Source organism: Gavialis gangeticus, unplaced genomic scaffold (genome assembly GCF_001723915.1).
Source record: "Gavialis gangeticus isolate Ggan-Ray unplaced genomic scaffold, GavGan_comp1, whole genome shotgun sequence".
Taxonomy (NCBI): domain Eukaryota; kingdom Metazoa; phylum Chordata; order Crocodylia; family Gavialidae; genus Gavialis; species Gavialis gangeticus.
This window is the reverse complement of record NW_017729002.1, coordinates 19,396,613-19,414,886: the sequence shown is the minus strand read 5'-3', so window position 1 is coordinate 19,414,886 and position 18,274 is coordinate 19,396,613. Positions and strand designations below refer to the sequence as shown.

The window sequence follows — 18,274 nt, the reverse complement described above, 5'->3', positions numbered from 1 at the left end:
CACAGGGTAGCTAGGGAATAAACAGGCTTGGAGCCTAAAGCAGCCTCTCAACCAAGGTCTGACTTAAAGTGAGTATTGCGTGGGAAGCTTGCACTGCTGTTCATATACTACCTGTCTCCACAGACAGAGGACCCCAGTCTGCCAGATGTTCTGGTCTCTGCTTCTTATTGGAGCTAAATGTACATCAACAAAAGTATGGGTATTGGAGACACTTGGTATACAAGGGGTTAAAGGTGCAAACTCCTTCCAAGAAGTTCTTTCCAGCCCAGAGTTGTCTCTCCTTCCTGAAAGGACATCAGTAACGACTCTGGCTGCCACTAGATGATTTGTCTTTCTATCCAATTAATCAATAGCAGTTTGAGGCCTACAATGAAAGAGTTATACATTTCCTTACCTAACCCAGGCAGCTGCTCAGAGCCCAATAAATTGAGTTGCCTTCTCACTTCACATTTTACAATTTTGCGCTGCCTGTTGATTTCCAGAGCGAGTATTGGGTCACATTTAATGTTCCAGATCTGCAGAAAGGAAGGGGAAAGTCATGTCATGTGAACAGTGTTACCTAATGAGGAAGAATAACACTCTCTAACTGTCGATTCAGGCCAGCTGTGAAGCATTTGTCAGGATGCCGCATATGCCTGTAATTGCTACCCTAGAAAACACCTGGTCATATTGTCTGGTGTTAAAAGAACATTCTGCATACATTGTTCCTCAGCTGGTTCTGGTTCAGCCCGGTGCCTTGTTACTCTGACATCCCTTCCAAAGTCTGCTTGAAACTCTTAAAGGCCACACTCTCCAGAACCACAAGAATCTCCAAGACACTATTTTACATTCATCCAAAAAGCCTCCTTTCCTTTAGTATGACTATCATTTCTAGCTCCTCAATTTGGCAGATACTGTGATCATAGTGGAAAAGAAATCTGAATAGCTATTTGAAAAGCAAAGGCGTCATTTCATTTCAACTACTGCAGTTCATATAAATATATCTATATTACTGGCGGTTTAAGTTAAAGACAGCATAGACAATTTAACCCTTGATGTCATAGGTACAGCGTCACCCTTTTAAGATGGAGTCCGTATACAGTTTGCCAAAAGATTTATTACTGGCCAGATTCTATTCCATCTATAAGGCATCTAAATTTACTTAGGCAACTATGTGCAATTTTATTCCACCCTGTTCAAATCCTGAAAATCCATTAATGCATCTACTTTGTAACATGCCATCATCTGACCCTTAAGATTGATTCACAAAATGGCTATGCGGAGGAGGAGGAGGACCCACCCATCTTTTGCATTAATTGTTTTTTCAGGGTCTCAAGCAGAATGGCATAGAATAGTACTTAGGCACTTTAGTTCACTTAAGCACCTATATAGATCAAATGGAATCTGTCCTTATATATGCTATGAAAAGGTACAGGTTGGTAGCACCCACACATGGGTTCACAATGCTCTCTCTAAGCACTGGATTCCCTTCCTTTTACTTGTCTCTTTCTGCCCTTGAATCCTTTACATGCTAGCTCATTCCAAAGTATGTAGCACTGAGGGGAAAACCATGTACTTTCGATTTCTGAGGAGTTCTAAGGATGGATAAAAGGAATTATATGGTTACTGAGAGCCAGGTAAGACTGGGACTTCTGAGACAAATGCAACAATCCATTTGAAAACCTAGTTCCTTTCCTGGAGATTTTAGTCCTTATTTCCATTCCCAAGTATTCACTGGGCATGTCTACACAAGATGCTTTACTGCACAGTAGACTAAACTACTGTGTAGTAAGGTGTCACCATGTAACCTTGCACAGCAGCTGCTGCCCAGTAAATTAAGCTAATGTACAGTTTTCTATTACCCGTAAATACAGGTAGTAGATTAACTGTGCATGAGGTATTATGCAGTAGCACTCATGTAGACACCGAGCCGGAGAAAATTTGCTCCTGGTCAACCATACCAGGAGGGGGTCACAGGGGATGGAGGAGTTCTCTGTCCCCAGTCCTGGCACTCCTCAGCTCCTGGCTCCCTCCAGGAGCTGATCAGGGCTGGGATGGGGTCAGTCTCTGCCCCTCCTCCCCTCCCCCGCCCATCCTGGCACTGCATGGCTCCTGGCTCTCCACAGGAGCTAGTAGCCAAGCAGTGCTGGGACTTGGGAGCTCTCTGCTTCCCTGTTCAGCCAGGGGCTTGCTTGCAACTGTCCCACTTGTGGGGCAGCTGCCAGTGAGCCTCTGGCTGGGCAGAGGTTCCCTGCCCAGTCACCAGTAGTTGCCCCACAAGTGGGACAGCTCCAGCCAGCCTCCTGCTGCAGGAAGAATCCCCGCCCAGTTGGGGGCTCACTAGCAGCTGTGTCTCTATGTGCATGGGGCCAGAAGAGCTCTGCCACCTGCACCAACATCTGTCTCTTGGCCCCTGCACATCAGGACCCCTCCTGATGAGCATGGGGCCAGGAGACAGCTGCCACTGCAGCCAGCAGAGATCTCTTGGTCCCATATGAATCAGGACTGCCCCCCATGCTCCTTGCTCCCCCTGGCTGCTGCAGGGGGGCAGAGCAAAGCAGGAGCAGCCTGCTGCTCCCATTGGAAGCAGAATTGCTCCCAACAGGGTGCATATGTAGATGTGCTCCTGGGGAAGGCTTACTGCACAGTATTTTACTGCATTAACAGCACATGTAGATGTACCCATTGGATATGAAGTGTTCAGGAAGTTGTGAGTGCTGGTCTTAAGATAGAGAATTCATTCTATTTCCAGAGAGTGTTTCATACTGCAGCTTTTTTATACACCAAGTTACTTCCATGTCCTTACTGAAGCCTTAACATTTCTCTCTTTCCGCTGCTTTATGTACCTCACCCTTGAGGTTTCCATCTTCCCCACAAGAGAGGACTGGATGGTGCTTCCTTTGCAGCTCACTGATATCATTCCATAGTCACTAGAGGAAGGGTGCTTTTCAGTAGCATGACACACCGCTTTCCCTAGGACCTGAACATTTGCTAAGGATAGGAGATATTTCAAAGATTTCTGAGGCACCCTCTGCCTTGTACATACAAAGTAAATACATCCCTTTAGCACTTCCAACCCCTTCCATACCCAGCAAGAAACTGGGAGCAGAAAGCTGGGTAATGCAGTTGTTTTTATGTATTTCAAAGTGGCTTTTTTTGGAGGTTGTCATCTGCCCTTCCCCAATACAAACCTAATTCCTACAGCCAGGTGCCTGACAGTGAATTTCCTATCAAATTAGAAAGCAAGGGGAGGACTGGGTTGTTTTTGCAGGCAGAGGCTCCTCCTCACACAGGTGGTCAATATTTCAGTAGGGATCCTCAAACAGCTGTAATTCTGGCAAGATACCTCCCAGAGAAATGATCTTTCAGTGCCAGTTTTTTCTTCCATTTGTTTTGAAAATGGGATTATCCTGAAATTCGTATGACTTGACAACAGGCCTGGGAAAACCCCTTCTTCTCCATCATGGTGATGAATTGAGAGAAGCAGGAGAATGGCATGCCAATATTAGTAGGGTCATCAGCATTTAGTATTAATAAAAACTGTCCAGCATGATCTTTCAGAAGTGCTGAGTGTCTCACCCTCTAACCGAAGCACACAGGAGCTGCCATACTCTGTGGCTCTGTAAATCAGACCCCAGCTTTTTATCCACTGGATATCTTAGATGATTAATTGCTCCTGTTGTGTAGTGCTGTCTCTCACTTCAAAAGCACCCTATTGATTCAGTCTGGAAATCTTGATCCGGAAACTTTGTATATAGCCTCTCATTTGTGCAGTAAAATTTGCCACAAATAGAACTTAGGAAAGCCTCTCTCTTATTGGGATGGTGGGAATGTTTAGGGTTGAAGGAAAAATCAATAACTGATCAGTAAAATAGGAAGCATCATAATGAGGAAGAGAGTCCTGGTATTAAAGAGAACAAAGCCATTATTTTAAAATAGCAGGGATTATTTTTCAGGTAAAGCCAGACTTACCTCGTCTTCTTCTAATACCTGGCACTTAGCACAACACAGGCCTTCTGGAAAAAAAAGTTTCATATCCTGGACAGCCATTTGGTAGGATACAGACCCTGATAAACAGATACAATGAGAGGATTCTATCAGGCTATGAATTAAACATTCTCTCAGCTCACATCTTCTTCCTGGGAGCTTGATGGTATGCAACTTACTGAAGTAATTACTTTAAAGGGCAGTTGTTATAAACAATAATAACAAACATTTAAAAACATTATATTTAGAATTGTTTCCTTGTCTTCTTGGTATTTTGATTTTGCCCCATTATGGCTCAGCTTGTTCTTTGTGTATACAACACTCCTTTTATTTCCAAGCAGTATAATCAAGGGACTCATCGTAGGTAGACAGTGAAGCAGTTCCAGCCTTTCTTCTGCCCTCCTGGGCCTTAGTCAAATATTCCTTTGTTTTGGCCTTTCCCCAAGCCTACTCATGGTGTCACTTTCTCTGGTCTAGCCTTCTTTGGCAGATGCCCTGTCCTCTCTACCCTGTCCTCTCTAGTACTTTGGGCCCTTACTGCTGGGACCCTTCCCCTGTAGCCCTCTAAAACAGCTCTTGTGCTGTAAGATCCTTTTAAGGATGCCACACTATATTTGCGCAGTTAGGTGTGCAAATGTCTACTCATGATTCACAGGACAAACCCAGAAATTCCAAATAGGATTCCATAGTGTCAAAAGCATTTTGACACAGCATGGTCTTCCTAAGTTCTTCATAACAGAAGAATTGCTCTATTACTTTTCTGAAGTAAAAAAATCAGTGAGACCAAAGTTGCCATTTTCTGAGGTGCTGTAAGTCTAACAAGGGATGCCTTAAGGCTAGAAAGGTTGAGAATCACTGCTATAAGAATAGGGCCTCTCACTCTGTAGGTGCAGCTACATATGCAATTCATGTGAAGCAATAAACTTCAGCACATATTGTGCCAGAGTTTATTGGTCCTGGGTGCCATGTTTACCCATGTGCCTAGGACCACAGCATGTTTAGCTAGGTCGAAATAACTCTGGCTCTAAGGGGGCCCCAGGGGTCAGCCTGCCAGCCTGGAGCTGCTCCAATCTGGCTCAACTTGCTGCAGAAGGGCTGGCTAGGGCATGAGGGTGCTTCACTGCAGGATTAGTCAGCAGGCAGCCCCTGCACTGAAGTACCCTTGTGCCCATAGGTGGCAGAAGCGGGGGGGATAACAGGGCTTAGAACCCCCAAACACCGGGCAGTGGTAGGACTGCAAGGCAGCTTGGCCGAGGGCTTTCAGCAGCTGCAGGAGGGGTGAGGAGGGAGTGGGGCTGGGGCTAGGGCAGGCACTGCACAGTAGGGCTGTGCAAAATTTTGCCACCAGTTTTGTTTCAATACTGTTTCAACCTGTTTCGAATGGTCACATTCTAGACACCCTAGTTGTGAAGTACTGTTTCATAATGTTGAGCCTGAAATGATCTTCCAAGAGTTTGTGTCCATTACTCCTAGTTTTCCCCAAGGGTGCCCTGGTGAACAGTTGTTCACCAAGCCCTAGTTGTACACTTCTGATATAGCGGTAAGCAGCTACCAAGTCCCCTTTCAGCCTTCTCTTTTTCAGGCTGAAGAGTCCCAGATCCCTTAGCCTTTCCTCATATGGCTTGCTGTGCAAGTCTCTGATCATACGAGTGGTCCTTCTCTGGACTCTCTCAAGCTTTACCATGTCGTTAAGGTGCAGAGCCACACACCCTGTCAAAATGAAACACTGTTCTGCCAAAATGTTGAAACGCTGTTCGAAATGGAATGCTTCCGTTTCCCACAACCCTGCACAGCCAGTTGGGTGCGGGACTGAGCTGTGTGCAGCTTGTCCAGGGGGCGCAGCTCCTGCTGCTACACCCTGGGAGGCATGGAGGGATCTGCATGGGGCAAGATGGGTTGCTGCTGTGGGCTGGGGCCAGGGCGTGGTGGTGGTGCTGGAAGTGGGCTATGGGGGCAGGGTGTGCAGCCACCCCAAAATTTCCCATAGCCCCCCCAACCCCCTTCCTAGCACCACCACTGCTCACCCAGTGCAGCCTGGCCCCCCTGCTGGGAAGAGTCCGGCACTGCCCTAGTTTTAGCCTGCAGCCTGCCCTGCCCCATGCAGATCTGGGGGCACGCACCCCCCATGCCTCCTGGGATGCATGCAGTGGTGGCAGCTGCACACACCCCCCTGCACCCATCCCGGATGAGCCATGGCTTCGTCCCAGACCCTGCCCTGACTTGGGGCAGGGTGGGCACAAGGGTCCCAGTGGCTCCAGCCCAGCAGTGCAGCCAAGATTAGCCCCTCTCCAGCCCCCAGTTCTGGGCCCCCCTGGGCGGTGCAGGGCTGGGGCCAGGGCTGGGGCCAGAGCCAGGGCCAGAGCCAGGGCTGAGGCCAGTGTGGCGCTGGGGGGCGGCAGATTCATTGGCGCATGGGGCGCCAGTGCTGGGCAATGACCCTGGGTGCAGGGGAAAGGACAGGTGCAGCACACCCCAGCCCCAGCCCCAATCCTGGCTCAGCTCTGCTCCCTCCCAATCCCTGTCCAATCCCAGCCCCAGCCCCACTCTCTTCCCACTGGCCCTTTCACTTCCCCCCACAGACTTTCCTGCCTGGGGGGGAAACACTCAGCCCCCTCAGTTTCTTTTCTCCTTCTGCTTATGCTTGCCCCAGTCAGCTCCATCAGCACCTACACTTGCATTGCTTGGCAATAAATAATGCCACTGCAGGACAGTACATGTACTAACAAGTACTAACCTATGGCAGCATTTATTAGTTTACTGCAATCTCATAGGGCCGCACATGTAGACACAGAGACTTCGCTGCAGAGCTAATTAGGCAGCTTCAGGACTAGATCCACCATTTCATCCCTTTTAAAGGACCTTCCTTTTCTCTGTTCTTTCTTGTAATGAGGACACAGCGAGGGCCTTTTACAAGGTTAAAGCACAAGACTAGAAGTTAGGCATGGTACAGACTCTCTTCAACCTATTCATGTCTCAATTTCCATTTCTGGAAAATAGAGAGCAGGGAGTTTTACATGGGAGTTGGGGTGGGAGGTGGAATCTGTCCTCTTTTTCTTTAAAGACAGTAGATAGGGGGAGAAAGATGATGATGACAGAGGCAGCCATGGAGATGACTAAAAGAATGAAGAAGACAATGAAGCTGGTTGGAAGTAAAAGATGTACATTATTCTTGAGTGAGTACCTGAAGGAAGATACTTATGCTTGAGTTGTCATAGACTACCCAAGGACTGTACAGGTAGCTGGATACAATGGTAGAGTTAAGATGTTTGTTTGAAATCAAGATGGAGGAGAGGAGAGAAGAGGCTGCACAGACAATGTAAAATATGCAGATACCTGACTAGACCCCTGGAGGTAAAAGGTGGCTTAGGAAAACATGTGATCATGAAGGTCACATGGGAGGACAATAGACCAGTTGATTGATGAGCTATTGACCTGAAGAACAGATTTGCTGCAGTAGAGAAAGAAGAGGGGAAACAGACAGAAACATAAGATGGGGTGGCAAGGAATAAAAGAACAGCTAACTTCACAAGAAGAAAAGAAGAACTGGATGAGCCTGTAGACTGCTATAGTGGAAATGGGATAATATTTAATAGCATGAAGTGCAAGGTCATGCTACTGGGGGACTAAGGCCCAGCTTCATAAAGGTATGTAAATACCTCAGTCTTATTTCTCTTTGATTTCTATGATAAATCAAGTGCCTAAATACCCTTCTGAATTTGGCCCTAATAAGAAGAATTTCCCTTGTAAGCTGGAAGCCGTTGGCAATGACAGAAGCAATGATGAACAATCAGAGCGATTACCATTATGAAAAAGCCAAATACAGCTCAAGGATTTATCAGCCAAGGTACCTACAGTAGAGAGAGGGGAGTATTAATGCCATAATACAAGGCACTGGTGAGACCTAGGCTGGAATTCTCTGTACCCTTTTGTTCTTCCATGTACAAGAAAGAGGAATTCAAAATGAAAGAGATGCAGAGAAAGGCTGCTATGCTGAGGTACCTGGAGAGCTGATCTTACAAACTGAGACTACAAGAGAGTAGCTTGTTTAGCCTAGCAAAACAAAGGCAGAAAGGGGAAATGACTTCTCTGTAGAAATACAAGAAGGGGTAAAAAGAATGGAGGAAAGAGAGCTCTTTAAGTTAAGTCTATGGGCAAGTTTCTTTGTGCTCTGGGAGTGGGGGGACAGGGGGGCAGCATTTTAATTAGAGCGGATCCGAGAGCTGCTCTAATTAAAGCTCCAGCAGCTTCTCTTGTATCAGCATCCCTGCACTTCAAAATGGCAGCAGGGTGCTTGAACTAAAGCTCATTTGAAGAGCTTTAGTTCAAATGCCCCTGCCGCCATTTTGAAGTGTGGGGACACTGATACACGAGATGTGGGAGGCTGCTGGAGCATGGTAATTACCATGTGTCAACAGACTTGATTAATCGAGTCTGCTCTGATGCACTGTAATTACAATGCATCGTAGCAGCCTCCATGCTTATGTACAGGCACCCTATGTTGGCAAAAAAGCGAAGGGGAATATGCTGGCCTTGGGTAAGATGGAGCTGGAAATCAGGTTTCTATCAAAAGAATGAAATTCTTGAGCAGCCTCTGAACTGGAGATGAAGTTCAGGCAATCTATAGAGATATCATGGTTTAGGCACACCATTTCAGAAGCCAACAATACCCAAGGGTGCAGTGAGGCTAGCATCACATCCTGCTATTTTTTAATTCATAGCCTCACTGCCTTGGTGTCCTATTTACAGCTGGATCAACTTGGAGCAGCAGCATTTGGTCTGAGTCTGGAACTCTCATCTCTGAGCTTAGAGTTCACTCCAGCTCGGTAAGAATTCAAAAGTCTATCTGGGAGCCAGACACGAGTCCCTCAGTGCTGTCCACAAGCTCCTGGGGCTCCAGCTCTACTGCCTGTGGGCCCTCCCAGCCAGCCAGGGCTGGTGGCTCTATGTCATCCAGCGCACCTGGGACAACAAGCAGTGGCTGGAGTCATTTTGGATGACAAGCCACCTTCCAGGAGCTCCTCAACCAGCTCTGCGTGCACCTGGAGCAGCAGGCCATCACCATGCAGCCGCCCCTCCCTGCAGAGACCTGGCTGGCCATTACCCTGATGAAGCTTGCTATGCCCACCAGCCTGTGCTGTCAGCCACCTCTTCAGCATGGGCAAGGCAACCACTGGGAAGGCCATCCTGGAGGTTTGCGGTGCCCTCTAGGATGTGCTGGGGCACACCATGCTCTTGGTCCATGACACCCTGGCTCTGTGCCCTGGGCTTTCCCAGGTGCATCGGGGCCCTGGACAGAATCCACATCCCCATCACTTGCCCGCCCCACAGCAACTGCCCCTAAAACAACTGGTGGGGTTTTCACTCCATTGTGCTGCAGGCCATTGTTGATTACCAGGGCACCTTCACCAATGTGAATATCGGCTGGGCTGGCAATGCCCACAATGTCAACATCTTTCAAAACTCTGCCCTGCCAGCCCTGGTGGAAAGCGGCTGCTTTGTACCAGAGGTGCTGAACCTCCAGCTGGGTGAGGTGGCAGTCCTGCCCCTCCTCATTGGGACTCCCACCTACCCACTCCTCCCCTGGCTCATGCAGCCCCGCACCAGCCAACTGGACCTCTGCCAGACATATTTCAACCAGTGCCTAAGCTGGACCCACACGCTGGTGGAGTGCACCTTCGGCCACCTGAAGGGCTGCCATGAGGTCACAGAGGCCAACATCCCCTGGGTCATCGTTGCAACCTGTGTGCTGTATAACTTCTGTGAGGCCAGGGGGCAGCTCTTCCATGAGGCCTGGGCAAAAGAGGTGCAGCAGGCGGAGGTGGAGCAGAGCTGCTGCCAGCTGTGGCAGCAGGGACAGCAATGCCTCCCCCCACACCAAGGCCCTGGGCAAGCCATACACCCAGCAGCGGGGAGCAGAGCACCAGGTGTGAGAGGTGCTGGCGGACAACCTGGTCCTGTACTCCCCACTGTAGGCCACCTGGATGGCCCCAGCCCCACTGTGCACCCCCAGCAGCACGCTCACTGTCCACAGTTTTCTGGAAAGCCTGTTATTCCCCACCACAAACACAGACCCTGTCTGTTGACTTCCTCCTGAACAACAGACCTCATCCCCATCTCCCTTCTGAACCATAGAGTCCCTTCCCCTTGCCCCCTAAACCACAGAGCCTCACCATCAACCACCCCACCCATCACCAATAAAGCACCCTCTTCCCCACACAAACTACATACAATGCTTTGTGTGACCTCCTGAGGTGGGGGGCAGTGGAGTGGAGGCATCTACAGGGTGGAGCCCGGGGATTGGTGCCTAGCGCCCCAGCCTCTGCTGCACCACTGCTGATGCAGATGCTGCTGTGATGCCAGCAGCTGAAAGGCTCACCCAGAGGCAAGGGCAGCTGCTGCTCTGCCAGCAAAGCCAGCTCCCTCCCTGCATGTGTCGCTGGCTCCACTAGGGCAGCTCCTGCTCTGGGGACGCATGGAGCAGGGACAAATGAGGGGGAAGGGCAAGCAGGGGGGCCATCTTGTGGGGAACCCAGGGAAGATGCCAGGGTAGGGGGACCTGGCTGCTGGAGGTGCCACTGCTCAGTGCAAGCCCACTGGGGGGCTTGTGGCTGGGTGGTGGGCAGCTGTCAGAGGGCAGGCAGGGCTAGGGCCAGGAACAGAGAGGTGGGCAGGGCAAAGGTGACTGCCAGGGCCAGAATGGTGTCCAGTACCCAGTGGTCCTTCTCCATAGTCTCCACTACCATGGCCACTACCATGGCCTGCTGCTCCTGGGCCTCCACCATCCTCTTGAGGAAGGCAATGTGACTTTCCTTGATGGCCAGGAGCCTCTCCTAGAATGCCTGGTCCTCTTGGGCCTTTTCCCCATCCCTCTCCTGCTTGTGCACAATGTCCTCTACATGGCAGGCCCATGAGTCTGCCTCCACTACTCTGCCAGTGACCAGCCAGTCCAGCTGCAGGTCCAGTTCTGGGTCTGCTGCCGCTAGAGCCAGAGCATACAGAGGACCCTGGCCACGACTGGGGGTGACCCTGAAGGCACATCCCCTTGTGCAGCTGCTGGACCTGCAGAGCCAGGAGAAAGAGGCTGTTTGTTGAGAGTTTGCAAAATTTCTGAAATAATCTGCACTATACCAGGGAGCTGTGCACTGCCTGGCCTCAGACCAGGGATCATGCACACTCAAATGCCCAGGGACCACGATGAGTTGGCTGGGCAGGCCCTGGCACAGGGGCCACTGGCTGAGCCACTGCAGGGGCAGGTGGGCCACTGAGCACCTGCCACAGGCATCCTGCCTTCTTTGCTCCCTTCCCAGGCCAGGACAGGCCTGGCTCCTGGCAGCTCTTGCTGTGGGGGCTCCAGACCCACTCCCCCCATCTCTTGCAGGCCAGACCATGTCCTCCCTTACCAGGTCCACTGCACCCAGACTTGTGGGACGAGGGGTGAAGGCTGACTGGGACACAGAGCTGGTGGTGCCCTCCCTCACGGGGCCTTTCTGGAGAGGTGCTCTGGGACAGGTCCCCCTGCACGTGTGCTCTGTGTCCCAAGCATGCCCCTGGGAAGAGTGTCCTGGGTGTGCTGCAGAGAGCTGTTTGCATGGATCAAGGGGTGCCTGACCCACTACACCCTGCTGCTGCTGATCACCCTGGTGCCCCAAGCACACATTGAGAACCAGGTGTAGGACCCTGAGCTTTGACAGTGTGGCAGGCAAGCCCACACTTCCTCAAAATGTTTGCCAGCTGGAGGGATACCTGTGCCTATGGTACACATCCCTGCCCCACACAGCCAAGGATAACATCACTGTCAGCAATGATGCATTTCTTGCGTGTGAGAGGCCCATGCCTGCCTAGCTGAGTGGGCACTGGCTGCTCAATAAAATTTTACACTGCCTCCCACCTCTCTGCATGCTGTGGAGGAGGGAACTCCAGGGGCCAGTGGGGAGCTTGGCCAGGGCGGGCAGGAAAAGGCCTTCCTCCCAGTGCAGAGCTTACTGAGTGGGTGTGGAAGGCATGCCTGACAGCCTGATTTTGTCCCTGCTGGTGGTGATGACTTGTGACTCTAGAGTGCAGGGGCACGGTGCCTGGCTGCCCAGGAAGGGGCCCCCTCTGGGGAGGAGCTGGAGCTCCTCAGAGTGGGCGGTGCCATCCCCGGGTTGGCCTCCTGGGTGGGGCTGCACAGCTGGAGCTGGCAGGGCAAGCAGTGGCCCGGGCTGCTGGACCTCGTGGATGACACTGGGGGCAAGAACTGTGGCAGGATGTATTCCAGGTGCCCCGAGGGGCCCTCCCCACTGATGTCTCGTTGCTGCTGCCAGACTATGGTGGAGACTCCAGCATGACGCCCATGCTGGAAAGCAAGGTGTGGCTCCACCCAGTCCCAGGGTGCGAGGATACAGTTCAGCTGCCACATGAAGAGCATGGTCCTCAGGCCTGCCCCCAACAGGTAGTTGTGGTCAGTTACACAGATCCACTGTGCCCACAGGGCCTTGATCTTTATGTGGTACTGACATGCTAACTGGTTGTGCCCATGCTCCTGCATGCAGGCCACCAGGCCCTCATAGATGTGTGTGTTGGAGCACCCGCCATGGGCGAATTGGCTCCAGACCTCAGCCTCACCCCACAGTGCAATGAGGTCCATGGTCTCATCCTGGGTCCAGTAAGGCCTATGGGACACAGCGGGCAGTGTCAAGGATGACGTCAGCATGGGTCCTTTGATGGCCCTCAGGTGCTGTGGGTGAGAGTCTGGGTCTACCAGGCCTGGGCAGGTACACACAGCACACAGCAGAGGGACACAGCATGTGACAGGCAAGCAGGCAGTGGGGCTTGGCCAGGGGCCAGCACTGGGGTCTGGCAGGCTGCTGTGGCTGGCCTGGGGCCACTGTTGTGGGAATTGGTGACTAGAGTCAGGCAGCAGGTGGCACAGGCCCCTGCGGTCACTGCAGAGTTTTAAAGGCTAGGCTGGGGCAGGCAAAAGAGAAGCTCTGGGTCTTGTGGCCCTGGGGCTAGCCTGAGGGTGGCCCCCCTGGTGGTGGGGCTGACTGGGAGCAAATTTGCTCCTGGTAGGCATCTACATGTGAGCTACTGTGCAGTAATTATGGAGCAGTTAATGTGCTACCTGCATTTGCAAGTAGCAAATTAACCACACAGTAGACTTATTCACTGTGCAGTAAGTGCCTGCACATGTAGATGGTGATGCTTTACTGCACAGTCAGTCTACTAAAAAAGCATCTTGTGTAGACATACCCGGTTTGTCTGCAAGTGATCTTTCCTTGCCTAAAGGATTTGATGAGCTGATGAATTCCCATTTTCCAAAGGCAAAATGCTTCTTGGCACAGCAAGCTGGACCAAGATCTGCCTCAACAACTGACAGAATATGTTAGCAACAGCTGTATCACTTTTACTTGAATGTGTGGAGTGAAGATTTTGAGATCCAGCTGAGTTGCTCTCAGCTCCAGTTCCATGATGCAGAATCTGGTCCTCTATACAGGTGAATACAAGTTGTAGGTTGTCTAGCAGCTAACCTATGCGACTTATCCAGTCTTGGAGGCATTTGAGACTGCAACACTAGAAAAGACTAGGCATTCAAAGGAAATCCCTAAACAGACACCACAAGGGCGATTCTACCAGACTAGCTTTTGGGAGGCCTCCTAAGGAATGTGTACTGTAGGGCCAACACACTGATTGATGTTACATTGCTTTTTTATCACTTGATGATCAAGTCCTAGCATTTCTACGTTTCGAGACTTATTGACCTTTTCCAACCATGACAAAAGGGTATTTTGATAGGATGGACAGGGATTTTCCACCAGTGTCTCTCTCCCTCTTTATTTTGCAAAGGTGATGATCACAAGAAGGCCATCTTTGTGGACAAATGAGAGAGCATGTAGTTTGCCATTGGTTCAAGTGGTAGGGCCATCATTGCTATTAGGGCCAAAATCAGGTCATAGTGAGAAACCAGAGAGAATATCTTTGTCAGATCCTTGAGAAAATTTTAGCATTGCTGAGTGGGAGAAGACAAGCTGGTCACTTCCTAGTGGGTGGTGAGCTGAGATAATGGCAAGGTCACTTTGAAAAAACAGAGAAAAAAGTCAATGCATTTCAGCTCTAGAAGGTGGCCCTAAGTACCCAGAAGGGAGATCTCATAATGGAAAGGGGACTTCACATAACACCAAACCAAGAACCTAATACTCTAAGCCAAATAGGTTTGCTTGAGGGCCATCAAGTAGCCAGGCTGTGAGAGGGAGAGTAAATAAATCTGAGTGCAGCATCTTCCTCCATTGTGGGAAAATAGGTTCAGAGGCAGCAGCCGAATGGGCCTGGGACTCTTTCACAATATACAAAGAAGGCCCATAAAATAAACATGTTGGAGTCAATAGGATCTGCTCTGTGGCAGTTTGCCTGACCTTGCAGAATAGTTGTGAAATTAGAGGTATACTCAGAAAGGGATACTAGAATTCACCTGATGATAAGATGAGAAAGGCACTGGACAATGAAATCAGGCTGAGACCCACCTTAGAACAAAAGGTTCAGCACTCCTTGCTGATGTAGGAGACAAAGAGGTACATCTCTGGATGCACCCAATCTAAAAATATATCCTGAAAGACAGTATCCTTGATCCCTGTTCATGATTCAGAGAGTTGTGCCTGCTGAGACAGTTCCCTTGTGTATTCTGAGGACCCAGTGTGGGTCTAAAGCTGTCCTAGGGGGCCTCATGAGTTTGACATCCCTGGTACATGCCAATGCTTGAACAAGCTGTAGAATTATGTTTGCTTCCCTTGACATATCTGAGCCCTTTAGACATACTTTTTTTAAACTCAAAAGCCTACCGTAAAATCCATTTTGGATTAAGCTGGTGCCATACTGAGCCCTCCAAAGGAATGGATTTTGTGCTCTGGCCAGGTGAGGATCCTCTGGCCCCAATAAATCAAGTAGCTTCTTCACAGCATTCTGTCTCTGAAGGCATAACACAAGGGAGGAGTCTGATGTGAGGTAGTTGCAAAAAGCTTCCAAGATTGCTGGATCCTGAAGGGAATAAGGTGAAGAAGCAGATTGCACTGTTTGATTTTGTTGCAAATTTCCAATGGGTAGCAAGCAAACAAGTCAACTTACTTGCTTCCTGCAATAGTATATATGCCCATCTTCTCTTCAGGCAGAGCTGCCTCAGTACACACTGTGATAACCAAACCAGCAGCTGGGCATCTCAAACCCATTAGGGCATAGGCACTGACTCTGTTGCTCAAGTGCACACTGAAAAAAATTAGTGAGTACTCAACAGAGCCATGCTTGCAGATGTTAAAACCAAACAAACAAAAAATGCGCGTTACTGGAAAAAAGAGCATGTTCCTTAAACCCGGCTCTTCAGTGTCTGTATAGATTGGGTGCTTCAGCAGGGTTTTTTGGTGCTTTTAGCTAAAGCTGATTCAATCAGCTATTAAATGAAAGCACCAAAAAGGCCCCACTAAAGTGCTGCATCTTTAGAGATGCTGCAGAGCTGGGTTGAAGTAACGTGCTGCCTCTTCTGGGCATGCATGGGGCTCAGCACAGGAATGTGCCGAGTTAAAAGTAAAGCGCTGTTTTGTGGGGGGGTTGTTATGTCTGCAAGCATCCACCGGCAAAAAACAAAGGTGGCACCTATGCACCAGGGACTGCATGTGGCAGCCCCCTCTATGCACAATCTGCCAGCTAGTGAGCACTAGGGGTGGCATTCTATTCCCTTCCTGGTTATAGAAGGGTCCGGATTTGGTTGTCTACATGGTATTTCTGGTCATCTGAGTCTTTTATGTCCCAGGCAGGAATTTTAGTCATGGCTGCATAGACTGCACATGTACATAGTTGTCTGTATGTATAGGCTGGGTCTGCACAGTAATCTGTGCACTGGCAATGCATGTACCTATGACCCTTATAGACATGCAGTGGCCTCTGATGCCTGAAAATGTAGTCAACCAAAATACGTAACCAGAGGAACTTATTGAGTCAGGAATGGAGGAGGAGAGAGAGCTTTCCTGTGTTTTGCCTACAATAGCTGAGTAGCTAGGGCAATGGGGTCAACCTTTTGGCAGGTGTGCCACAAATTAAGCCCTGTGCCCTCCCCAAGTGCCACTGCAAACCCCGTCCCTTGTCCTATCTGCAATCTGCTTCCACAGAACACCATAAGGTGTTCTATCCCTTACAAACAATCATCCTACCTAACATAGCTGTTGGCATCATGATTACACCTATATTGTCCCATTCATTTTGAACCTTGACAATTTGTGGCAGTGAGTTTCACAGACTGTTTTGTGTACAGTACTCTTTGCTTGTATCTGTTTTAAAAACCTAGCTAACAAACAGCCTAGAACATTGCACGCTGGTTTACTGAAAGGTTGGGTGGCAGCAAAATAAATGATTCATTGTATCAAACTTGTTTTCTTTTAGTAACAACATGGAAGACTAATTTCTCTCTCAGAATCAAACGTACATTAGCTTAATGTGTTACGCATGCCCCTGACTGCGCAGTTCCAGCGGCACACAGGTTGTTTCTGCCCCTACTTTGCTGTAGCACTGTGCTACGGCAACGTAGTTCATTGCTACAGCAATGTACCAGTAGCATCATGATTAGTGCCTGCCAATGCTATGCCACTGCAGCAATGAGCTACATCACCATAGCTCATCACTATAGTGATGTAGCATCTCGTGTAGATGTGCCCAGAAAGAACCTCTTTTAGTGCAGAAATTCTCTTCTTGCCCCAGTCATGCAGATATATAAGCACAAATCAGACCTAAGATCTGAGAGTAGGGAGGTTTGACTGTTATCATGGAAAAAAAGTGAAGGATGGAACCTGCCTGAAGGGACATCAGGGATTGAGGCTTGATTTGCTTAGAGATAAGTGTTGGATGATCCAGTCTTCAACAGTGTTGCATTTGCTTTGAGTGACAAATATTGGGCTCAGTCCAGAGGTAGGGATTCTGAATATAGGAGTAATTCCTTCTTGTTTGTCATATATGCATCCACTACTTGGCTGCATGCACCTTGGTGTGGAAGCTATGGAGCCAGATCATACAGCTGGATTTGGGGAGCTCCCCAGTTGCCAGTTGCTTACTAGAGGGGCTCTTTAGTCCCCAGCTATATGTGCTCTGGCATGGAAGCAGTGCACACGTAGCTAGTGACTGATGAGCTCTCCAGTTTCAAGCAGCATGCTTCTATACTGGGAATTGGCACTTGGGGCTCTCCCCATTGCTCTCCCCACCTGATCAGCAGAGGCAGTCCCTGGTTCAGAGACCCACCTACTGAAAGGCACACTGGTGCAGCCCAGCATCAGGGAAGTGGTTCCCTAATGCCAGGCTGCATCAGTGCTACCAGGAAGCAGGGAACCTGGTTTGGGGGACTGGGTCCCCCATGCCAGGTTCCTGGCTGCACAATTGTACAGTTGGGTTCTGAGGAATATTATCCCCATGCACATCTGATACAGTAGGAGGTGTGATCTTTGGGATTGGGTATAAAATTTCTCAGAGCCCAATTGCACGGTCATTCTAATGTCTGCCAGCGGCCTGGTTTTCAGTGATTCAGCATTAGGGCTGTGCGAAATGCCACCGTTCCATTTCGACTTGTGTTTCGACGGAACAGCATTTCGTTTTGAATTTAGTTTCAATTCAAAACTGCTGTTCCATTTCATTTTGTTGAAACAGTTTTGCTGTTTTGACACTTTTTCAACGTTTTGTCCATAGGCTATAATGGGGAAGCTTGAAACAGCCTATAACTTTGTCATTTCTGGCCTGATTTGGATGAAATGATAGCCCCTTCTGAGGGCACGAAGCCTGCCAAGTTTCAAGGAGATAGGTACAGGGGTTTCAGGGAAACTGCAGCTCAGAGTCTTGAAAGTAAAAAACTCATGTCACGTATATGTGCTATGCCACAGCAGGGTCACAACTGCAGCCTTGTTATCCCTTGCTGAGGCAACAAAACCTGCCAAGTTTCAAGGACATAGGTGCAGCAGTTTGGGGAAAACTGTACGTCAAGCTGCGGACAAGCAAAAGTCATGACATGGGTGACACTGTGTGTGTGTTAAGGCTCAGCAGGGTGAAAGCTGCAGGCCTGCTAGCCCCTGCTGAGGCCATGAAGCCTGCCAGCTGTCAAGGGGATCAGTGCAGGGGCTTCTGGGTTCTGGGGCCCTGCACCTCTGGCTGCTGACAGGCAAAACTCATGTCATGGGTGGGTGACACTGTGTGTGTGTTAAGGTGCACCCTCACTTGGCTGACACCAAGGCAGAAAGCAGGGCAATTCAAACAATGCTGCCTTTTATGCAGTTTTTCCATCCCTCCCCCAGAGCACTGGGATTGGAAA

At 49.6% G+C, this 18,274-nt stretch overlaps 1 protein-coding gene across 6 annotated transcripts in view; it reads right to left on the bottom strand.

Moving 5' to 3' along the window:
- Positions 1-18,274, bottom strand: part of CUNH16orf71 (chromosome unknown C16orf71 homolog) — a 250,942-nt gene that overhangs the window by 20,799 nt on the left and 211,869 nt on the right. For all 6 annotated transcript variants that reach the window (XM_019507572.1, XM_019507575.1, XM_019507573.1 and 3 more), the window contains 3 exons: positions 14,781-14,976; positions 3,952-4,046; positions 395-515 (listed from right to left, as the gene is read on the bottom strand). In XM_019507572.1, the coding sequence (XP_019363117.1) occupies positions 395-515; positions 3,952-4,046; positions 14,781-14,976 (412 nt within the window). The remainder of the gene's footprint in view (positions 1-394; positions 516-3,951; positions 4,047-14,780; positions 14,977-18,274) is intronic.